This window comes from Oncorhynchus mykiss, chromosome 16, assembly GCF_013265735.2.
Source record: "Oncorhynchus mykiss isolate Arlee chromosome 16, USDA_OmykA_1.1, whole genome shotgun sequence".
NCBI lineage: Eukaryota > Metazoa > Chordata > Actinopteri > Salmoniformes > Salmonidae > Oncorhynchus > Oncorhynchus mykiss.
Window position 1 is genome coordinate 34,845,737 of NC_048580.1, and position 25,086 is coordinate 34,870,822.

Genomic DNA, 25,086 nt, shown 5'->3' on the forward strand with positions numbered 1-25,086 from the left:
TCATGTTTGCTAGCGGAAGGACTGGTGCACTTCACAAAATAGATGGCAAAATTATGTGGATATATTGAAGCAACATCTCAAGACATGTGTCAAGAAGTTAAAGCTTGGTCGCAAATGGGTCTTCCAAATGGACAATGATCCTAAGCATACTTCCGAAGTTGATGCAAAATGGCTTAAGGACAACAAAGTCAAGGTATTGGAGTGGCCATCACAAAGCACTGACCTCAATCCTATAGAACATTTGTGGGCAGAACTGAAAAAGCATGTGCGAGCAAGGAGGCCTACAAACCTGACTGAGTTACACTAGCTCTGTCAGGAGGAATGGGCCAAAATTCACCCAACTTATGGTGGGAAGCTTGTGGAAGGCTACCCAAAATGTTTGACTCAAGTTAAACAATTTAAAGGCAATGCTACCAAATACTAATTGAGTGTATGTAAACTTCTGACCCACTGGGAATGTGATGAAAGAAATAAAAGCTGAAAGAAATAATTCTCTCTACTATTACTCTGACATTTCACATTCTTAAAATGAAGTGGTGATCCTAACTGACCTAAGACGGGGAATATTTACTAGGATTAAATGTCAGGAATTGTGAAAAAGTTTAAATGTATTTTGCTAAGGGGTATGTAAACTTACGACTTCAACTGTAAGTGAAAGAAATAGGTTTTGATTATGTTTGACTGGTAATGGGGACATGTAAATGCCAACAAAATAACTTTTTGGTCAGTGTGGTGTGTGTAACCTTTAGTTAACTAGGCAAGTCAATTAAGAACAAATTCTTATTTACAATGACAGCCCGGGCGACACTGGGCCAATTGTGCGCCGCCCTATGGGACTCCCAATCACGGCCAGATGTGATACAGCCTAGATTCGAATCAGGGACCATAGTGACGCCTCTTTCACTGAGATGCAGTGCCTTAGACCGCCGCGTCCATGTGTGTGTGTTAACTATTTACCTGTACTAGAGTGCTTAAAAGGCCGCTAATTTCTTAAAATATCGGTATCGGTTTTTTTGGCAAGGAAAATATTGGATATCGGTATCGGCCAAAAAAGTAATATCGGTGCATCACTAGAGAGCACTCCAGTTTTTGTGGGCTTATGGTGTTTGTGAATAGGTATAATTATTGGGTAAAGCACTTCTGATAGGAGGCAAATGAGCACTTTCGAATGCAACCATATATCATGCTACTACTAGGTGAGACCCTTTGAAAAATAAACATTTGGCATTTTTTCATTAGATGGAAATCAACTATCCAATTTTAAAGCCTACATAGAACTTAATTAAACTGTGGCCTATAAATATGGCAAAATTAAGTCATAGATTCAAATAAATAAAAAAATAGTGCAACTTTGCTGGTATAGTAAAAGGAGATTATACCCTCAGCATTCAACCAAGACAAAATATATTGGATATAATTTTGATTTGTTCACATTAAGTCTCACTCCTCCGACCTCTTGCTTTTGAGTGGCTACATTATTATTTAGATTAAAAACAAGATTAACAAAACTCTTAACTTGTAAGTAACTTTACTTCAGTAAAACACCTAGCCCATTGATAACATGCTGCTCCGGCTTTATCCAATGGGAGGTTTAAGGTGAGGGGGTGGTTGTACATTGGTCTCACTGAGGTACCGGTTAGGAAGGAGAACAGTGGCACAGGTTGTGCGGCGGTTGATTTTATCACTCCTCAGTCAAAGCCATCCCTGTCACAGGCACACGGCGATAAAAGAAGCTGGATCCTCGGAAGAGATGGCCCTAATGGTTGAGAAATAAAAAGACAGTTTCAGACATGCACTACCAGAGAAAACAATCACACACACACACACACACAGATGAGTGTGTTCCATTTGCTCCAGATGAATGAGCGTGACTGTACCTCGTGGCTCAGATGAGCCCAACAGTGGACCCAGGACTTAAAGATGGGAGAGTTAGGGGGAAGACCAGCCACCAACCTGTGAACACACAAGACAGAGATCCATTATAAGCTGAACCCACAAGCTAACACTTCATGTTATTTGTATCTCAAACAAACACATTTAAACTGTATCCTATTATGTTGTGATATATCAAGTCTATACTTTGATATGAAAGTCGTGACAGATACACCATTATTCTCAAATGGCACCAGCTATAGGACAGTTAAGTACAAGGCCATGTGGTACTTTCTATTGTTGTACTCTTGACTTAAATCAAATGTGCTTCAGTGAGAGATCACTGACCTGGGTATGCTTGGAAACCTTATAAATTGAATCTAGTTATTCAAATATGCAATGTAATAACAAATGATGCATGATGTTGAGTAATCTTAAGTCAAAACTTTAACTAGGCCACTCAGGAACATGCAATGTCTTGGTAAGCAGCTCCAGTGTATATTTGGCCTTATACAACAGGTGGGTCTGATGCTGATTGGTAAATAGGCATTTTAACGTCATAGATTTAGCCGGTGGTAACTTGTGGAAGACACTGACGTTAAAATGTCTATTTACTATTTTCGATCTGACTGCGCAATCCACTGTCTCATCAGACCAGCCAAGTAATTTATAAACCTCATCTCCACTATAAAAAGCATTTGACATTTGCAACATGTTTCAATATTCAAATTCGACCTACAGCTGTCCCATAGTAATGAACATGTCTGTAGTCGGGACGAGAGACAGGCAGGCAGCGTTTCTCAGCCAGTCGAAATCATGAATCAGCTGGCATTAGAGCCAACCAGGTTCAATGTTAGCTAGCTAACATTAGGCTATAACTAGCAATGCAAATGGCTCTGAGATAAGAATAATATAACAACTACACAGATCATACACATAACGTTAGCTAGCTAGCCAGCCAGCAAACGTTACCTAGCTAACAGTACACTAACTTGAAATGAAAACAACTTTGACAAAATTAGAAACGTGTAATATCTGAAAATGTAGCTAGCTAGACAATTATACATGGATGCTTCTCCCTCTCTGTCACGGATGCCATTGTTGCCTTTAGTTTGAAGATGTAATCCGGAGACAGGTGTTTTATACAACAGCCTTCTGTGTGTTCTCTTTATCGACTCTGTCTGCATATTTGCAATCAAACGGCAGAATTTTCTCCATCTCCTCAGCTATCATACTCTAATTCCACTGATTTCAAACTTATGCCGTTCTGCTACGTAATATATTTCAAAAAAGCCGCTTTAGAAAGAATTACCTACACATACTGACCAGCTCATGTTATAGACAGAAGCATGCTACATGGCAGGCCAATCCGAACTCATCTCTCAGCATGTTCCAGAAGGCATGTCTGCCTTCGTCTCGGGTCTAACAACACCCATGTCAATCTATTCTCCAAACACCGGCTTCTCGGGCATTTTCACTTAATTGTGTTTTAGGTTATTGTCCTGCAGAAAGGTGAATTTGTCTCCCAGTGTCTGTTGATAAGCAGACTGAAGAAGGTTTTCTTCTAGGATATTGCCTGTGCTTAGCTCTATTCTATTTATTTTTATCTTAAACTCCCTAGTCCTTGCCGAGGAAAAGCATACCCATAACATGATGCAGCCACCACCATGCTTGAAAATATTAAGAGTAGTACTCAGTGATGTGTTGGATTTGCCTCAAACATAACACTTTGAATTTAGGACATAAAGTACATTTTTATTACAAACAGGATGCATGATGAATTCTTATTCACTGTAGACATTTCAGCTTTTCATTTTTTATACATTTGTGAAAGTCCACTTTGATATTAAGGGATATTGTGTGTAGATTAGAGACACAACATTTTAATGTAATCCATTTTTAATTCAGGCTGTAACATAACAAAATGTGATTTGTTTCAGGAAACTAGGCGTACGTCGCAGGTCACTACTTCACAGGAGAGCCATGCTTCTGTCTATTTGAGCTGGTCAGTAGGTGTCTAACGCAGCAAAAAAAAAGGTATCTATATATATCATAGCAGAACCGTATAAGTGTTGCTCTCCACTTTTGAAATCAGTGGAATAAGAGTATGATAGTTTAGGGGATGGAGAAAACACCTGTCTCCGGATTACATCTTCAAACTAAGGGCAACCATTTGTATTTTTAGCTATTATGGATCCCCACTCTTCATGGGGTTCAGCGAAATGAAGGCATCCCTGACAGGGAGAAGCGTCTATCCATGGTGTATATGGGCAAGATAGTCTAGCTAGCTACATTTTCAAATATTACACGTTTCTAATTTTGACAGAAAGTAATTTTCATTTCAAGTTTAAAGTGGCTGGCTCGCTAGCTAATGTTACGTGTATGATCTGTGTAGTAATATTATTTGTATATCTCAGAGCTATTTGCTTTGCTAGTTATAGCCTAATGTTAGCTAGTTACAATTGAACTTGGTTGTTTAGCTAACTGCAGATTCATGCAGGGTAGTAACGTCATAGCATACATTTCTTAACAAAAAATACTCCACTATGCAAGTAACCATTGCAATAGAATGTCACTGTGACAACTGTTGATAGACGTAGCTGGTAAATTCGCTCTGGCTATCTACTCCGATTTCAGAGCACTCTCGTCTGTGTGTGCCAGAGAGCAGAATAACTGACAAATTTACAAACGCTCAACATCTGAATATGGCCGCTGTCAGTAAACGTTGGCAAAAAAGCGTAAATTGTTGCCAGCAGCACAGTTGCAGTCACCAACACTGGATAACATAAAAACAACCTAACCAGCTCTGCTAGGGTGAGTAAAATAGTCAGTGAGCTGTTCTCTCATTTGTGTCTGGAAGTAGCTAGCATGCTAGCCAACATTTGCCAGTTAGCTTGGGTGCTTGACTACTGCTGTTAGGACAGAATGCTTGGATCAACTCTTAAAGAGATGGGTGTGGCTAAAGCTTAAGAGGGTGTGAACAATGCTGAATGGGTGTAGACAAAGAAGAGCTCTCCAGTAGGTACCAAAACATTCAAAAGTGAGGTTACAAGTTTATCAACTTTCAAAGCAGAAATGCTTTCCCATTGTTCTTCAACTGTAGTGTATGATTGACCATTTTCTAGCTCTCTACTTTAATCCAATTCAATTTTTTTGTACATAATACTGAATTGAGACGGTCAGTCACAAATGTGGGAAAAGTCAAGGGGTGTGAATACTTTTAAAGGTACTATATTCAAATCGGTTCAAGTAAGATAAGTGTTTTGACTTTATGAATACAAAGTAACTTGTTTGTATGTGCATTTTTGGATTACATTTTACACCAAAGTCAAAGGCAGCAGTTTTGTGATCTCAACCATTTTTGTGATGGAAAGGAGAGTTCTGTGTGAAGACCTAACGAGGACAAATAAAATCTCCCGGCAATACTGATATGCTATTTTTCATAACCAGTGACCAAAACAATATTGGAATTATGCAACATGCAACAGACGAATGGCCATGTCAACCTATGATGTATTTTGACTTGAAAGGTTACATAGTCTGCTCCTATGGAATATTTCCAGAGACTAATTTGTCAACAGGAACCTCATTTTGATCTCAGCTATCCTTCTTCACACCTAAATGTCCCCTTCATTTCAACAAGAGCAGCATGTTTGCCATCTCGTCACGATCGTATTCTTCCACGATGTGTCCATCAATCTTGAAGGAAAGAGAAAAGATTCATACTTATCAAGCAAAATATAATAAAATAAAAAACAAAATACAGTGGGGCAAAAAAGTATTTAGTCAGCCACCAATTGTGCAAGTTCTCCAACTTAAAAAGATGAGAGAGGCCTGTAATTTTCATCATAGGTACACAAACTATCACAGACAAAATGAGAAAAAAAATCCAGAAAATCACATTGTAGGATTTTTTATGAATTTATTTGCAAATTGTGGTGAAAAATAAGTAAGTCACCTACAAACAAGCAAGATTTCTGGCTCTCACAGACCTGTAACTTCTTCTTTAAGAGGCTACTCTGTCCTCCACTCGTTACCTGTATTAATGGCACCTGTTTGAACTTGTTATCAGTATAAAATACACCTGTCCACAACCTCAAACAGTCACACTCCAAACTCCACTATCGCCAAGACCAAGGAGCTGTCAAAGGACACCAGAAACAAAATTGTAGACCTGCACCAGGCTGGGAAGACTGATGTGATTTTCTGGATTTTTTTTCTCATTTTGTCTGTGATAGTTGAAGTATACCTATGATGGAAATTACAGGCCTCTCATCTTTTTAAGTGGGATAACAATGATGGTGGCTGACTAAATATATTTTTGCCCCACTGTAAGCCCCAACTAAAGAGAAAATTCTACAAAACGAAACTTCTGTTCGTTTTGGGCCAATCATTGTATTCTCAACCTCTTCGCTTTTTCATAAAAATAATGAATGACTAATTGCAAAACTGATGAACATGTTGCTACTACTTTGAACAGCTTTTGGGTCACGTCTGTTCACAAGTCTACGAAACAAAACAAAAAAGAGTATTGATATGAAAATGAATTGCTGAATTTCCAGCCACATTTATTTTTTTTATTTAGGAGCACCATTGTGCCTAGAACAATACAAGATTCTAGTATTTAATATCTCAAATATTTCTCATGGTGCTCCTAAATTTCCTTGTGTGTGTGCCAAGGGCTGTGGCAGGGATTATCAACTAGACTAAGCCGCGGGCCAATTTTTGTCTTGAGCGAATGGCCGGAACATACAGTTGAAGTCGGAAGTTTACATACACTGAGGTTGGAGTCATTAAAACTCGTTTTTCAATCACTCCACAAATTTCTTGTTAACAAACTATAGCTTTGGAAAGTCGGTTAGGACATTTTTCCAACAATTGTTTACAGACAGATTATTTCACTTATAATTCACAATTCCAGTGGGTCAAAGTTTACATACACTAACTTGACTGTGCCTTCAAACAGCTTGGTGCGGAAAGTGCAAATCAATCCCAGAACAAAAGCAAAGCTCCTTGTGAAGATGCTGCAGGAAACAGGTACAAAAGTATCTATATCCACAGTAAAAACGAGTCCTATATCGACATAACCTGAATGGCCGCTCAGCAAGGAAGAAGCCACTGCTCCAAAACCGCCATAAAAAAGCCAGACTACGGTTTGGAACTGTGCATGGGGACAAAGATCGTACTTTTTGGAGAAATGTCCTCTGGTCTGATGAAAGAAAAATAGAACTGTTAGGCCATAATGACCATTGTTATGTTTGAAGGAAAAAGGGGGAGGCTTCCGCCCAAACTATGTATGCCATGGGCTGTCCAACCCTGTTCCATCAGCTACCCAGTGCTTAATTTAGGAAACCAAATTAAATCTGTTTGGGAACATAGATAGTAACATGTTTTCACAACAAAACAAACTCAGCAAAAAAAGAAATGTCACTTTTTCAGGACCCTGTCTTTCAAAGACAGATCTTCATTGTAAAGGGTTTAATTAAACACCGTTTCCCATGCTTGTTCAATGAACCATAAACAATTAATGAACATGCACCTGTGGAACGGTCGTTAAGACACTAACAGCTTACAGACGGTAGGCAATTAAGGTCACAGTTATTAAAACTTAGGACACTAAAGAGGCCTTTCTACTGACTAAAAAAACACCAAAAGAAAGATGCCCAGGGTCCCTGCTCATCTGTGTGAACATGCCTTAGGCATGCTGCAAGGAGGCATTAGGACTGTAGATGTGAGACGCCTAAGACAGCGCAACAGGGAGACAGGACGGACAGTTGATCGTCCTCGCAGTGGCAGACCACGTGTAACAACACCTGCACAGGATCGGTACATCCGAACATCACACATGCAGGACAGGTACAGGATGGCAACAACAACTGCCTGAGTTACACCAGGAACGCCCAATCCCTCCATCAGTGCTCAGACTGTCCTCTATAGGCTGAGAGAGGCTGGACTGAGGGCTTGTAGGCCTGTAGTAAGGCAGGTCCTCACCAGACATCACCGGCAACAACGTCACCTATGGGCACAAACCCACCATCGCTGGACCAGACAGGACTTGCAAAAAGTGCTCTTCACTGACGAGTCACTGTTTTCTCTCACCAGGGGTGATGGTCGGATTCGCATTTATTTATTATAAGGAATGAGCGTTACACCAAGGCCTGTACTCTGGAGCGGGATCAATTTGGAGGTGGAGGGTCCGTCATGGTCTGGGGCAGTGTGTCACAGCATCATTGGACTGAGCTGGTTGTCATTGCAGGCAATCTCAATGCTGTGCGTTACAGGGAAGACATCCTCTTCCCTCATGTGGTACCCTTCCTGCAGGCTCATCCTGACATGACCCTCCAGCATGACAATGCCACCAGTCATACTGCTCGTTCTGTGCGTGATTTCCTGCAAGACAGGAATGTCAGTGTTCTGCCATGGCCAGCGAAGAGCCCGGATCTCAATCCCATTGAGCACGTTCAGGACCTGTTGGATCGGAGGGTGAGGACTAGGGCCATTCCCCCCAGAAATGTCCTGGAACTTGCAGGTACCTTGGCAGAAGAGTGGGGTGGGGTGGGGTGGGGTAACAGAAGAGTGGGGTAACATCTCACAGCAAGAACTGGCAAATCTGGTGCAGTCCATGAGGAGGAGATGCACTGCAGTACAAACCTCTTAGAGCTCTAGGGGCGCTATTTCATTTTTGGATAAAAAACGTTCCCGTTTTAAGCGCGATATTTTGTCACGAAAAGATGCTCGACTATGCAACACTCTGAAGTTTCAGAATCTGCAAAGATTTTGTCTGTAAGTGCCCCAGAACTCATTCTACAGGCGAAACCAAGATGATGCATCACCCAGGAATTAGCAGAATTTCTGAAGCTCTGTTTTCCATTCTCTCCTTATATGGCTGTGATTGCGCAAGGAATGAGCCTACACTTTCTGTCGTTCGCCCAAGGTCTTAGCAGCATTGTGACGTATTTGTAGGCATATCATTGGAAGATTGGCCATAAGAGACTACATTTTCCAGAGGTCCGCCCGGTGTCCTTTGTCTAAATTTGTGCGTAATCTTCAGGTGCGGGCATTTTCTCCTGGGATTCAGGAGAGAAAGCATGTGTCCAAGAACGATGTATCAATGAAGAGATATGTGAAAAACACCTTGAGGATTGATTCTAAACAACGTTTGCCATGTTTTCAGTCGATATTATGGAGTTAATTTGGAAAAAAGTTTGCGTTTTGAGGACTGAATTTATGGATTTTTTTTGGTAGCCAAATGTGATGTATAAAACGGAGCTATTTCTAATACACAAGGAATCTTTTTGGAAAAACTGAGCATCTGCTATCTAACTGAGAGTATCCTCATTGAAAACATCAGAAGTTCTTCAAAGGTAAATGATTTTATTTGAAGGCTTTTATGTTTTTGTTAATGTTGCTTGCTGGATGCTAACGCTAATGCTAACGCTAAATGCTAACGCGAAATGCTAACTCTAGCTAGCTACTTTTACACAAATGATTGTTTTCCTATGGTTGAGAAGCATATTTTGAAAATCTGAGATGACAGTGTTGTTTACAAAAGGCTAAGCTTGAGAGATGGCATATTTATTTCATTTCATTTGCGATTTTCATAAATAGTTAACGTTGTGTTATGCTAATGAGCTTGCTGATAGATTTACACAATCCTGGATACAGGGGTTTTTTCATAGCTAAACGTGACGCAGAAAACGGAGCGATTTGTCCTAAACAAATAATCTTTCAGGAAAAACTGAACATTTGCTATCTGAGAGTCTCCTCATTGAAAACATCTGAAGTTCTTCAAAGGTAAATGATTTTTTTGAATGCTTTTCTGTTTTTTTGTGTAAATGTTGCTAGCTGAATGCTAATGCTAAATGCTACGTTAGCCATCAATACTGTTACACAAATGCTTGTTTTGCAATGGTTGAGAAGCATATTTTGAAAATCTGAGATGACAGTGTTGTTAACAAAAGGCTAAGCTTGAGAGCTAGCATATTTATTTCATTTCATTTGCGATTTTCATTAATAGTTAACGTTGCGTTATGGTAATGAGCTTGAGTCTGTATTCACGAACCCGGATCCGGGATGGGGAGATCAGAAAGGTTAATGCAGCTGGTGTACACACCAGATACTGAATGTTACTTTTGATTTTGAACCCCCCTTTGTTCAGGGACACATTATTCCATGTCTGTGGAACTTGTTCAGCTTATGTCTTGACAGTGAGAGGATGTTTCTTTTTTTGCTGAGTTTATTTCACTAAACTTTTGACAAAATTGCCCTGCACAATCAATGAACCAACTGGCTATATGTTCTCTCCCAGACTCGTGGACAGAAATGTTGAAGCATAGTATCAGGTAACCAGTCCATCCAGTGTACATAATAATATAGTCCACATTCAAAGGGGATTACTCTCATTTTTTACATTTTGTAGTATAGGCTAGACCAATTATGTGCCAAAGACATCTTAAATCCGTTTTGTGTTATATGTTTATGCCAAGCGTAATATGTGGTAGACTATGTATTGTTGGGCTTGGGGTGTGTATGTATATGCATAAACTCTAATATGCATATGCAATATGCAATAACCGTCACCTTAGAAAGCTGTCCATTTCGTTGTATTAGGCTTTGAAACATCCACAATGACCATGTTTTACACTCAGTTTCAACCTGCTGTTGAACTTTTCTTCCAATTTATCATCACAGTGAGCTGAGTTTTACTAGGGTAAGTTGGCAGCGTGAGTGAAGGAGGCTTTGTTGTGAAATAGAAAGCCGATTCTAGATTTGATTTTGGATTGGAGATGTTTTATATGAGTCTGGGAGGAGAGTTTACAGTCTAGCCAGACACCTAGGTATAGTTGTCCACGTATTCTAGGTCAGAACCGTCCAGAGTAGTGATGCTAGTCGGGCGGGCGAGTGCGGGCAACGAACGGTTGAAAAGCATGTATTTGGTTTTGCTAGTGTTTAAGAGCTGTTGGAGGCCATGGAAGGAGTATTGTATGGCATTGAAGCTCGTCTGGAGGTTAGTTAACACAGTGTCCAAAGAAGGGCCAGATGTATACAGAATGGTGTCGTCTGCGTAGAGGTGGATCATTGATATATTCAGAGAAAGTGTCGGCCCGAGAATTGAACCCTGTGGTACCCCCATAGAGACTGCCAGAGGTCCGGACAACAGGCCCTCCGATTTTACACACTGAACTCTGTCTGCGAAGTAGTTGGTGAACCACGCGAGGCAGTCATATGAGAAACCAAGGCTATTGAGTCTGCCAATAAGAATACGGTGATTGACAGAGTCGAAAGCCTTGGCCAGGTCGATGAAGACGGCTGCACAGTACTGTCTTTTATCGATGGCGGTTATGATATTGTTTAGTACCTTGAACGTGGCTGAGGTGCACCTGTGACCAGCTCGGAAACCGGATTGCACAGCGGAGAAGGTATGGTGGGATTCGAAATGGTCAGTGATCTGTTTATTAACTTGGCTTTCAAAGACTTTAGAAAGGCAGGGAAGGATGGATATAGGTCTGTAACAGTTTGGGTCTAGAGTGTCACCCCCTTTGAAGACGGGGATGACCGCCGCAGCTTTCCAATCTTTAGGGATCTCGGACTAAATAAAAGAGAGGTTGAACAGACTGGTAATAGGGGTTGCAACAATGGCGGCGGATAATTTTTGAAAGAGAGGGTCCAGATTGTCTAGCCCAGCTGATTTGTACGGGTCCAGGTTTTGCAGCTCTTTCAGAACATCTGCGATCTGGATTTGGGTGAAGGAGAAGCTGGGGAGGCTCGGGCAAGTAGCTGCGAGGGGTGCGGAGCTGTTGGCCGGGGTTGGGGTAGCCAGGAGGAAAGCATGGCCAGCTGTAGAGAAATGCTTATTGAAATGTTTTATTTTCGGTGGTGACCGTGTCGCCTAGCCTCAGTACAGAGGGCAGCTGGGAGGAGGTGCTCTTGTTCTCCATGGACCTTACAGTGTCCCAAAACCTTTTGGAGTGAGAGCTACAGGATGCAAATTTCTGTTTGAAAAAGCTAGCCTTTGCTTTCCTGACTGACTGTGTGTATTGGTTCCTGACTTCCCTGAACAGTTGCATATCGCGGGGACTATTCGATGCTATTGCAGTCCGCCACAGGATGTTTTTGTGCCGGTCAAGGGCAGTCAGGTCTGGAGTGAACCAAGGGCTATATCTGTTCTTAGTTCTACATTTTTTTAAATGGGACTTTCTTATTTAAGATGGTGAGGAAATTACTTTTAAAGAACGACCAGGCATCCTCGACTGACGGGATGAGGTCAATATCCTTTCAGGATACCTGGGCCAGGTCGATTAGAAAGGGCTGCTCGCAGAAGTGTTTTAGGGAGCGTATGACAGTGATGAGGGGTGGTCGTTTGACTGCGGACCCATAGCGGATGCAGGCAATGAGGCAGTGATCGCTGAGATCCTGGTTGAAAACAGAGAGGTGTATTTAGAGGGCCAGAATGATATCTATGAGGGTGCCCATGTTTACAGATTTAGGGTTGTACCTGGTGGTTTCCTTGATAATTTGTGTGAGATTGAGGGCATCTAGCATAGATTGTAGGACTGCTGGGGTGTTAAGCATATACCAGTTTAGGTCACCTAACAGAATGAACTCTGAAGATAGATGGGGGGCAATCAATTCACATATGGTGTCCAGGGCACAGCTGGCAGCTAAGGGGGGGTCTATAACAGGCGGCAACAGTGAGACTTATTTCTGGAGAGATTAATTTTTAAAATTAGAATCTCAAACTGTTTGGGCATAGACCTGGAAAGTATGACAGAACTTTGCAAGCTATCTCTGCAGTAGATTGCAACTCCTCCCCCTTTGGCAGTTCTATCTTGAAGGAAAATGTTGTAGTTGGGTATGGAAATCTCAGAAGTTTTGGTGACCTTCCTAAGCCAGGATTCAGACATGGCAAGGACAGACATTGGGGTTGGCGGAGTGTGCTAAAGCAGTGAGTAAAACAAACTTAGGGAGGAGGCTTCTGATGTTAACATGCATGAAACCAAGGCTTTTTCGAATACAGAAGTCAACAAATGAGTGCCTGGGGACACGCAGGGCCTGTGTTAGCCTCCACATCACCCAAGGAACAGAGGAGGAGTAGGATGAGGGTACGGCTAAAGGCTATCAAAACTGGTCATCTGGTGCGTTGGGGACAGAGAATAAAAGTAACAGATTTCTGGGCGTGGTAGAATAGATTCAGGGCATAATGTGTAGACAGGGCTATGGCAGGGTGCGGGTACAGCGGAGGTAAGCCCAGGTACTGAGTGATGAAAAGAGAGGTTGCATCTCTGTACATGCTTGTTATACTGGGTGAGGTCACCGCATGTGTGGGAGGTGGGACAAAGGAGATATCTAAGACATGTACAGTGGGACTAGGGGCTCCGCAGTAAACTAAAACAATGATAATTATCCTAAACAACAGTATACAAGGCATATTGACATTTGAGAGAGACATAAAACGAGGCACAAAGCAATCGTGTTGATTGGGAGAGCTATCTAAGTCAACAACGGGTAAGACAACAACAGCTAAGTCAACAACAACAGGTAAAATGGCGATGAATGGGCAGAGAGGGTCGGTTAACTACACACAGGGGGCCTCCCGGGTGGCGCAGTGGTTAAGGGCGCTGTACTGCAGCGCCAGCTGTGCCATCAGAGTTCCTGGGTTCGCGCCCAGGCTCTGTCGTAACCGTCCGCGACCGGGAGGTCCGTGGGGCGACGCACAATTGGCCTAGCGTCGTCCGGGTTAGGGAGGGATTGGTCGGTAGGGATCTCCTTGTCTCATCGCGCACCAGCGACTCCTGTGGCGGGCAGGGCGCAGTGCGCGCTAGCCAAGGTTGCCAGGTGCACGGTGTAGCCTCCGACACATTGGTGCAGCTGGCTTCCGGGTTGGATGCGCGCTGTGTTAAGAAGCAGTACGGCTGGTTGGGTTGTGTATCGGAGGACGCATGACATTCAGCCTTCGTCTCTCCCGAGCCCGTACGGGAGTTGTAGCAATGAGACAAGATAGTAGCTACTACAACAATTGGATACCACGAAATTGGGGAGAAAAAAGGGTTTAAAAGAAAGAAAAAAAAACTACACACAGGGCCTGAGTTCGGGGTTAGGGTCGACAGATAAACAAAGGTAAACAAAGTGGAGTACCGTGATAAACGAACAGTCCAGCAGGCATCAGCTATGTAGCCAAGTGATCATAGGTTCCAGGGGACAGCAATAGATGAAACAGGGAAGCAGCTAGGTAGTCGTTACTATGCTAGCACGTGGCAGTCACGGCGTTTAAAGTTAGCAGTCCAGGGTAAGTAGAAGCGTCTGCACTGTCGTCCGGCAAAGGCCGGTTGAAGGCACAGCTGATGGAATTACGTCTGCGGACCAGTCGTGGTGGTACGGCGGGGCGCCGTGTCGACGAAGGGACCGGTTCAGATGGCGAAAGAGGTATTGTAGATGTGGGAATTTCGTTTGCTAGCCGGGAGATGCGCCTGGCTAAGGGCTAGCTTCGGGGCTAGGTCACTCAGTTGAAGATAGCTAGCTGTGATGATCAATGGTCGGCAGGAATCTGGCATTGTAGTGGAGAAAAACAGTCCGAGGCTGGCAGGTATTATCCAGGCTAAAAAAAAAAAGTAAAAAAAGTAACTTTTTTTTTACCTGACTGGCTTTTCAAAGAATATCAACAAATGTGCATACGCGAGGCTCTGATCTGAACTGATCTAAAAAGCGCAATCACTCTGGGATGATTGAAAGACAGCTTGTCCGCCAATAGAATTCTACTCCTTTGCGCTCTGACTCTGCCTACAACAAAATCAGACTCAATCTTGCAAAGTTACGGCCTGGCATTTCTTCTGCGCGGAAGTCCTGGAGAAGGTGCGCACGCAGCTTAGAGGGTACATTGGTCTTAAACGCTTTACCTTTCATAAAGATATATTTTTTTAATGAATGAGTGAATGACTAAATGCAAAACCGATGAACATGTTGCCACTACCGTGAATGATGCATGCCTGCTTTTGGCTCACGTGTGTTGACCTGCTCAGCAGCTATGCTACTAAACTACTAAAACAAGTAGTGATTTAAAAATGAACCGCTGAATTTTCACGCACATTTCTCAGAGGATGCGAAAAACTTGCGTCTTATAAATGGGTAAAGTTCATATATATAATTCCAACTCTCTCTTTCCCCTCCTTGCCTCTTTTGACCCCATCCTTTCCCAAACCCTTCCAACTCACAAGGCAGGCAATATGCTTTACCTCATCTTTACCAGAGCCAGTTTGCCTACTAATCTCACCGCAACCCCCCTCCAGGTCTCTGATCACTACTTTGCTAAATGCTCAAACCCCTGCAACTTATCCAGAACGCTGCAGCCCACCTGGTTTTCAACCTGCCCAAGTACCCTTCATGTCACCCAGCTCCTCCACACACTCCACTGGCTTCCAGACCATGGTTCTTGCCTATGGAGCAGCAAGAGGAACTGGCCATCCCTACCTTCAGGCTATGCTCAAACTCTACACCAGAACCCGAGCACTCCGTTCTGCCACCTCTGGTGTATTGGCCCCTCCCGCTCAGCCTTGCCAAGCTCTTCTCTGTCCTGTCACCCCAATGGTGGAACCAGCTTCCCCCTGAAGCTAGGAGTCCCTGCCCATCTTCCGAAAGCACCTGAAACTTTACCTCTTCAAAGAGTATATTAAATAATCCGCCTCCTCACCTCGACCTCAAATACAAAAAAAATATTCTGAACCAACACTTGCACTTGACCACCCCCTATACCTGTAAAAATGGGTTTTCCCACCAAGCTAACTGTAAATCACTCTGGATAAGAGCATCTACTAAATGTAAAAAAATATTGATACGCATTTCATTGATTTGATAGTCTATACCATGTATTTGCTTAAAAATGAATTAGCTAGATAAATTAATATTGCCAAGTACTGCTAGCTAGTTAGCATTAGCTAATCCTTGCTTCACCCAATAATAAAAAACTGTCTAAACAGTAAATGACGGTAGTTAAGCCAAAAAGGTTGATACACCACTTTCCTTTCTATTACTGTTTTCTGCAGGCACATGCTAGCTTTGTGAACAATCATTGTAGTCTCAACCTCTTAACCTTCTCATCTCCAGAAAATAAATAAAAATGGATCAATGAGTTACTAATTGTTAAACAGATGAACACCGTTACCACTTCCGTGAACAATAAAATGTTGGCTCATGTGTGTTGTAACTCAGTAAAATGTTTAAAATTGTTGCATGTTGTGTTTATAATTTTTGCTCAGTGTAGAACAATAATACATTTTAGTAATTTAGCTCTTGTCCAGAGCGAATTACAGGAGCAATTAGGCTTAATTAAGTGCCTTGCTCAAGGGCATAGACAGATTTTTCATCTAATCCCCTCGAGAATTCGAACCAGCGACCTATCAGTTACTGGCCCAACGCTCTTAAACGCACGGCTCCTCCAAAGCATGCACGTTTTTGTAGTGCGGGGGCTCCGGTAGTCTGGAGTTGAAAACATTTATACTTTTTTAAACAGAAAAAAAACATGGGTGTGATCCCAGCCTTACCCACAGTTGTTAACTGCCATTAGGTCTGCCACCAGCATAAATGGGTACGTCAACACACTCACTGCAATCTGGAGACAGGGGTAGGGAGATCAAACACAGGAAAATAAGATGGACACAAGTGCTGTAGTTGCAACACTATCAGATAAACAAAGTAAAAGGAGGCTTTTAGAGAACCTAGGGAAACACATATTCAAAATATCCTCACCACATTTCAGTTTCAGAAAAATGTGTACAAAGACATGTTGTGCAGCTTAACTTACCCCCATCACAAACTTGGTGTAGCTTCTCACTGCTGGGGCTTGGCTGAACTGCAGAAAAGTGTGAGAGGGAAGCATTTACAAAATAATTGTGTTAAGACATAATTTTCTTGCACAAAACAGTTTTCCAACACATGATATCTTCTGATGACTGGCTCTGGGGCATCTGCCCTGATCTGTTAGATATTGAACCGGTGTTGAGAGACTAGATGCAAACTGGCTACCCAGTCATCACTGGATTTACCAGATCCTCCAGCCCAGTGTTGAACTGCCAAATATCAACCCCTACCCTGTACCCCATCGTCATTGTGTTTACCAGACCCTGCCTCAGAAGGATCCAAGGGAGGCCTTGAACCATGGACCATCAACCTCCAGTACCAACCTCATACTTATTGTGCATATGTGCACATTCATTTTAAACAGAATAGCATGACGATCTTAGAGATCATGTGCTGGAAAACAGTATTTTCATGACGGAACACTGTAGATAACCAACATAAGTGTTTAACGTGATTTTTGAATGATACCTCATCTCGGGTGCTCTCTAGCTAAACCCACTTCCTGTTGAACGCGGACCAGCTCTGTTTGTTGTTTTGAAAAGTTTTGAAAGTCTCTGAAAAAGTGTTCTATTGAAAAAGCTTGGTAACTAGCAAGCTACCTTTTGAGTTTGGATCCCATGACGCGGTTGGCATCAGTTGCTGGGACCGCTGCTATCTGTCCAGGGATCCTGCCAAACATGGGTCTGAGGAGCTGCTTTTCGTAGCAGCTAGCCTAGCTGCTAACTGCCTATCAAGCTAGCTGGGTTTTCTTGAGGGCTTGAGCACAGCCCACGACGCGGTTAGCCCCTGTGGCTGGGACAGCAGATTGTCCCGGGCTTGTGGCTGTCTAGATCTATGCTGTTTGTTTCTGTTTCCATCTTCCCTGCGACCTGCCCTGACTGGAACTGCGAGGAGTAACAGCGTAGCCTACGTTGGGAACATGACCAAAGCCGGTGGTACCATTGAGGACAGTGGTGTCTCTTTACTACAGGTGAAGGTTATTTTAAACAAACAAAAATAATTCTATATGCAGTTGTTACAACAAGAAAATAGATTCAAGTGTTGTGTGAAAATACTGGTGGAGTCAACTAATAAAACAAATGGATGACCTGACCAGAGGTCCAGGACCTGAAGAACAGTTTGCAGTTCCCCCAGGGTCAGCTCATTAAGTTTAAACAGGAGAACAGCAAGAAGACAGCGATCTGTAAGTCATTGATGGAGGACATCAGTTCTATATGTGAATCCATGACAACAATGATAGAGAAATCAGATTATCTCGAGGGACAATCGAAGAGGAACAATATTGTTGTGGACGGAATTGCAGCGTCTGAGGACAAAGTGAGGGAAATGATCTTGGAGAAACTGAAGATGGACCACAGGAAGATTGAGGTGGAGTGCACCCAAGGGACATTAAAACCCACCAACGGCCCTTGTGACAGGCCCAGGCAGATAGTGGTCAAGTTACTGAGGTTTAAGGACAAGGTAGCTGTTCTGGAAAGAGCCAAGAACTTGATAGGAACCGACATCTTCCTCAACGAGGAATATCCTGAAGCTGTGCGCTAGAAGAGGAAAGAACTGATCTCAGCCATGAAAGCTGCCAGAGTGCGTGGGGACATTGCTTACATCAACTATGACAGGCTCATTGTCCACCATCCCTCCCAAAATCCTGGAAGGGATGAGAGCCAAGCCTGTGCGTTCGTAGCTTCAGCACACACACCAACTGATTAATGGACTGCTGAATGTTAGTTTTTTTCTCTTGCTTTGTTTGCCATTTTCCAAGTTTAGTCTATCTCTTATAAGCTACCCGGGAAAGGGCAGAAAATGGCCCATATTAATATATGTAGCCTTAGAAACAAGGTTCATGAAATCAATAACTTGTTAATATCAGATAACATTCATATATTAGCTATTTCTGAGACTCCTCATTTGATGATACAGAATTAGCAATACAAGGATATAACATCTATAGAAGAGAGAGTAATGCTTATGGGGGAGGTGTTGCTGTATATATTTATATATTCAGAGCCATTTCCCTGTAACACTAAGAGAAGATCTCATGTCAAGTGTAATTGAAGTGTTGTGGTTGAAGGTTCACCTGCCCCATCTAAAGCCTATTATTTTGGGGTGTTGCTATAGGCCACCAAGTGCTAACAGTCAGTATCTAAATAATGTTTTTTAAATACTTGATAGTGTAGGTGATGTAAACTTTCTTGGGGACCTGAATATTCAGAGAACGCTTCTCACTGTAACCAGTGCCTGTAATCTGGTTCAGGATATTAATCAACCTACCAGGGTGTTTACAAACACTACAGGAACAAAATCATCCACATGTATCAATCACATTTTTACTAGTACTGCAGAACTTTGTTCTAAAGCTGTATCCGTACCCATTGGGTGCAGTGTTCACAATACAGTGAATTCAGAAAGTATTCAGACCCCTTGACTTTTCCCACATTTTGTTACGTTACAGCCCTATTCAAAAATGTATTACATTGTTCATCCACCTTAATCTACACACAATACCCCATAATGACAAAGCAAAAACAGGTTTTAATACACTTGTGTAATTTATCAAATGTAAATATGACATTTACATTAGCATTCAAACCCTTTACTCAGCACTTTGTTAAAGCACCTTTGGCAGCTATTACCCAAGAAGACTCAAGACTGTATGACGCTACAAGCTTGGCACACCTGTATTTGGGGAGTTTCTTCCATTATTCACTGCAGATCAGAAGCTCTGTCAGGCTGGATGGGGAGCATCGCTGCACAGCTATTTTCAGGTCTCTCCAGCGATGTTTTATCAGGTTAAAGTCTGGGCCAGGTTTCCTCCAGACGTGATGGTTGGCATTCAGTCCAAAGAGTTCAATCTTGGTTTCATCAGACCAGAGAATCTTGTTTCTCATGGTCTGCGAGTCCTTTAGGTGCCTTTTGGAAAACTCCAAGTGGGCTGTCATGTTCCTTTTGCTATAGAGTGGCTTCCGTCTGGCCGCTCTACCATAAAGGCCTGATTGGTAGAGTGCCTTGCGAAAGTATTCGGCCCCCTTGAACTTTGCGACCTTTTGCCACATTTCAGGCTTCAAACATAAAGATATAAAACTGTATTTTTTTGTGAAGAATCAACAACAAGTGGGACACAATCATGAAGTGGAACGACATTTATTGGATATTTCAAAATTTTAACAAATCAAAAACTTAAAAATTGGGCGTGCAAAATTATTCAGCCCCCTTAAGTTAATACTTTGTAGCGCCACCTTTTGCTGCGATTACAGCTGTAAGTCTCTTGGGGTATGTCTCTATCAGTTTTGCACATCGAGAGACTGAACTTTTTTCCCATTCCTCCTTGCAAAACAGCTCGAGCTCAGTGAGGTTGGATGGAGAGCATTTGTGAACAGCAATTTTCAGTTCTTTCCACAGATTCTCAATTGGATTCAGGTCTGGACTTTGACTTGGCCATTCTAACACCTGGATATGTTTATTTTTTAACCATTCCATTGTAGATTTTGCTTTATGTTTTGGATCATTGTCTTGTTGGAAGACAAATCTCCGTCCCAGTCTCAGGTCTTTTGCAGAGTCCATCAGGTTTCCTTCCAGAATGGTCCTGTATTTGGCTCCATCCATCTTCCCATCAATTTTAACCATCTTCCCTGTCCCTGCTGAAGAAAAGCAGGCCCAAACCATGATGCTGCCACCACCATGTTTGACAGTGGGGATGGTGTGTTCATGGTGATGAGCTGTGTTGCTTTTACGCCAAACATAACGTTTTGCATTGTTGCCAAAAAGTTCAATTTTGGTTTCATCTGACCAGAGCACCTTCTTCCACATGTTTGGTGTGTCTCCCAGGTGGCTTGTAGGCAAACTTTAAACAACACTTTTTATGGATATCTTTAAGAAATGACTTTCTTCTTGCCACTCTTCCATAAAGGCCAGATTTGTGCAATATATGACTGATTGTTGTCCTATGGACAGAGTCTCCCACCTCAGCTGTAGATCTCTGCAGTTCATCCAGAGTGATCATGGGCCTCTTGGCTGCATCTCTCATCAGTCTTCTCCTTGTATGAGCTGAAAGTTTAGAGGGACGGCCAGGTCTTGGTAGATTTGCAGTGGTCTGATACTCCTTCCATTTCAATATTATTGCTTGCACAGTGCTCCTTGGGATGTTTAAAGCTTGGGAAATCTTTTTGTATCCAAATCCGGCTTTAAACTTCTTCACAGCAGTATCTCGGACCTGCCTGGTGTGTTCCTTGTTCTTCATGATGCTCTCTGCGCTTTTAACGGACCTCTGAGACTATCACAGTGCAGGTGCATTTATACGGAGACTTGATTACACACAGGTGGATTGTATTTATCATCATTAGTCATTTAGGTCAACATTGGATCATTCAGAGATCCTCACTGAACTTCTGGAGAGAGTTTGCTGCACTGAAAGTAAAGGGGCTGAATAATTTTGCACGGCCAATTTTTCAGTTTTTGATTTGTTAAAAAAGTTTGAAATATCCAATAAATGTCGTTCCACTTCATGATTGTGTCCCACTTGTTGTTGATTCCTCACAAAAAAATACAGTTTTATATCTTTATGTTTGAAGCCTGAAATGTGGCAAAAGGTCGCAAAGTTCATTGGGGCCGAATACTTTCGCAAGGCACTGTATGTTTTTTATTTTGAAAAAGGTCAAGGGGTCTGAATACTTCCCGAAGGCACTGTAGATTCAATGATTGTAAAGATGGGGGAAGAGGTTTGTCCCTAATAAAGAGATGCTCTGCTTTTTGACACCACACTCGACAAAGCAAGTCCTGTAATCTCTAATTTTATCTTATCTTCATTATTGTCCATTCACATGGGAAGACCTAATAAAACTGCAGCCCAGAACAGAGTGACATGGCTAATATGAATAATATACATGCCAGTCTCTCTTGGCTAAGAGTTGTGAAAAACTGCATCACTTCCTGTTTTTATAAGAAATGAGTGCATGGAGCTCCCATCTCATATAGCGCAAGTGAACAGCAAACCTGGGTTCAACAAAACAAGCATTTCCCCTCACGGCACAAGCATTTCCCACAATGTGACCTAGTTGTTGTGTGTATGTACTGACATGTATGTGTAACTGATAGATGCACACAAAATGTATGTACATTTTACAGTCTTTTGTCTGTAATGTTTTTTTTGTTATGTGTCGGACCCCAGTAAGACTAGTTGTCGCCACTGGAGATCCGCCTAATGGGGATCCTAATATATATTTATATAGTTTTTGTACTATTCCTATGTAATGGGTATCATTAAAGAAAAAGTACAAAGAATACATTGCTGACTTTTTTCTGACTTTAACTATGAAACTCATGTCCAGTGCTGAACCAAGGATGAACTGGAATTTGTTTCCAGGTTTATTTTCCTGTTATTCAAGAGTTGGTAACAAAGCAAGTAGATTATTGTATTCTTCCTGCCCCCATGGGGCTCGCGAGTGTACTGCATCTCAGTGCTAGAAGCGTCACTACAGACACTGGTTCGATTCTAGGCTGTATCACAACCGGCCAATTGGCCCAGCGTCGTCCGGGTTTGGCCGGGGTAGGCCGTCATTGTAAATAAGAACTTGCCTAGTTAAATAAAGGTTAAATAAAAAAATTCAAATAGAAATGGCTTCGTAAAGTATCTACAACTTCAACTGAGATGTGTTGTCTCACTTAGGTTATTAAAGTGACCACTGATCTTAGATCAGTGCTTAGAGGTGTAGGTACCGTGCTTACATTGTCGTCCACGGCGTAGGTGTTGATGAAGTGGGCCAGGAGGTTACAACACCACAGAAAGATGACCTCACCCAGGATATGGGGCACAACCCCCCTGCAAACATAAAGCGTCCAATAAGGGGAAAGGACATAAATACAGTACAGATCAAAACAAAACAATGTCAATGGTTTTGAACCAGGAATATTGATTCTTACCTAGGGCCCTATAAAATCAGTTGTATTTTTTGTTTGATTACGTAATTTTTTTCCCCAAATTCCGTTTTCACTGTTACATTTTTACAGATTTCAGTGTTTCCAGGTTTTTGCTAAAAAACAAAACATTTGAAGTTCTAAGTCCACAACAATGTTTAAATGACATCAGGAGACTATTTCTGAGGTCTGGGATTTTTTTTTTTTTTTAAATGTTGATTATGGGTGTAGTCACCCTTTAATGCAAGTGTGTACCAGGAAGAGATTGTTGTTTGGTGGTCGGTGCTATCCGGAATACTTGGGATGTCTGTACCCTAGACCCCGATGGAATTATGTTTTTAGAATTGTTTTAAAGTAATACAAAATGAAAGTCTGAAAGTATGAATACTTTCTGAAGGCACATACTGAACAAAAATATAAACATAACAGCTACAATTTCAAAGATTTTACTGAGTTACAGTTCTTATAAAAGTAAATCAGTCAATTAAAATAAATAAATTAGGCTCTAATCTATGGATTTTACGTGACTGGGCAGGGGTGCAGCCATGGGTGGGCCTGGGAGGGCATAAGCCCACCCACTGGGGAGCCCAGCCAATCAGAATAATATTTTCCCCACAAAAGGGCTTTATTACAAATTCTCTAAAACAATGTTGGAGGCGGCTTATGGTAGAGAAATTAACATGCAAATCTCTGGCAACAGCTCTGGTGGACATTCCTTTTCTCTGTATATATCAATGATGTTGCTCTTGCTGCTCTTGCTGCGGGCGATTCCATGATCCACCTCTACGCAGACGACACCATTCTGTATACTTTCGGACCTTCCTTGGACACTGTGCTATCTAACCTACAAACGAGCTTCAACGGCATACAACACTCCTTCCGTGGCCTCCAACTGCTCTTAAATGCTAGTAAAACCAAATGCATGCTTTTCATCCGTTCGCTGCCTGCACCCGCACGCCCGACTAGCATCACCACCCTGGATGGTTCCGACCTAGAATATGTGGACATCTATAAGTACCTAGGTGTCTGGGCAGACTCTAAACTCTCCTTCCAGACTCATATCAAACATCGCCAATCTAAAATCAAATCTAGAGTCGGCTTTCTATTCCGCAACAAAGCCTCCTTCACTCACGCCGCCAAACTTACCCTAGTAAAACTGACTATCCTACCGATCCTCGACTTCGGCGATGTCATCTACAAAATAGCTTCCAATACTCTACTCAGCAAACTGGATGCAGTTTATCACAGTGCCATCCGTTTTGTTACTAAAGCACCTTATACCACCCACCACTGCGACCTGTATGCTCTAGTCGGCTGGCCCTCGCTACATATTCGTCGCCAGACCCACTGGCTCCAGGTCATCTACAAGTCCATGCTAGGTAAAGCTCCGCCTTATCTCAGTTCACTGGTCGCGATGGCAACACCCACCCGTAGCACGCGCTCCAGCAGGTGTATCTCACTGATCATCCCTAAAGCCAACACCTCATTTGGCTGCCTTTCGTTCCAGTTCTCTGCTACCTGTGACTGGAACGAATTGCAAAAATCGCTGAAGTTGGAGACTTTTATCTCCCTCACCAACTTCAAACATCTGCTATCTGAGCAGCTAACCGATCGCTGCAGCTGTACATAGTCTATCGGTTAATAGCCCACCCAATTTACCTACCTCATCCCCATACTGTTTATATTTATTTACTTTTCTGCTCTTTTGCACACCAATATCTCCATCTCATCTAATGACCATCTGATCATTTATCACTCCAGTGTTAATCTGCAAAATTGTAATTATTCGCCTACCTCCTCATGCCTTTTGCACACAATGTATATAGACTCTCTTTTTTTTCTGTGTTGTCTGTTCACACTGCTATGCTTTATCTTGGCCAGGTCGCAGTTGTAAATGAGAACTTGTTCTCAACTAGCCTACCTGGTTAAATAAAGGTGAAATAAAATTACAATAATTTAAGAAATGCCAATTGCACACTCTTGAGACATCTGTGGTATTGTGTTTTGTGACAAAACTACACATTTTAAAGTGGCCTTTTATTGTCACCAGAACAGGGTGCACCTGTGTAATGATCATGCTGTTTAATCTGCTTGTTGATATGCCTACACCTGTCAGGTGGATGGATTATATTGACAAAGGAGAAATGCTCACTAACAGGGATGTAAATACATGTGTGCACACAACGTGAGGGAAATAAGCTGTGCATATGGAATATGTCATGGATCTTTTATTTCAGCTCATGAAACATGGGACCAACACTTTACATGTAGCGTTTATATTTTTGTTCAGTGTATTATTTTTGGCATTAGCTAGCGCTAGTCGACTGCACCTGCGGCAAAACTCTGGTATTTGTCATCCTATAGCTTGTTCCCCATCTTCTATTTAAATAGTGAGCCAACGTGTTTTCAGCACTTTTAGTTCCATGGCTGATCAAAACATTTTCATGCTCTCTTGTC

General features: G+C 42.2%; 1 protein-coding gene across 4 annotated transcripts in view; it reads right to left on the reverse strand.

The window, feature by feature from the left end:
- Positions 1-747: 747 nt before the first annotated feature.
- LOC110491859 (mitochondrial carrier homolog 1) overlaps positions 748-25,086 on the reverse strand; it is a 34,421-nt gene continuing 10,082 nt past the window's right edge. Inside the window, exons 8-12 of one of the 4 annotated variants that reach the window (XM_036946752.1) lie at positions 22,432-22,534; positions 16,667-16,714; positions 16,407-16,474; positions 1,878-1,953; positions 748-1,756 (exon numbers count right to left, since the gene is read on the reverse strand). In XM_036946752.1, coding sequence (XP_036802647.1) covers positions 1,682-1,756; positions 1,878-1,953; positions 16,407-16,474; positions 16,667-16,714; positions 22,432-22,534 — 370 coding nt within the window. In that variant the 3' untranslated portion in view covers positions 748-1,681. Of the gene's footprint in view, positions 1,757-1,877; positions 1,954-5,489; positions 5,572-16,406; positions 16,475-16,666; positions 16,715-22,431; positions 22,535-25,086 lie in introns of those variants that run through there. The other 3 variants (XM_021565673.2, XM_036946753.1, XM_021565674.2) reach the window with 3 other exon arrangements.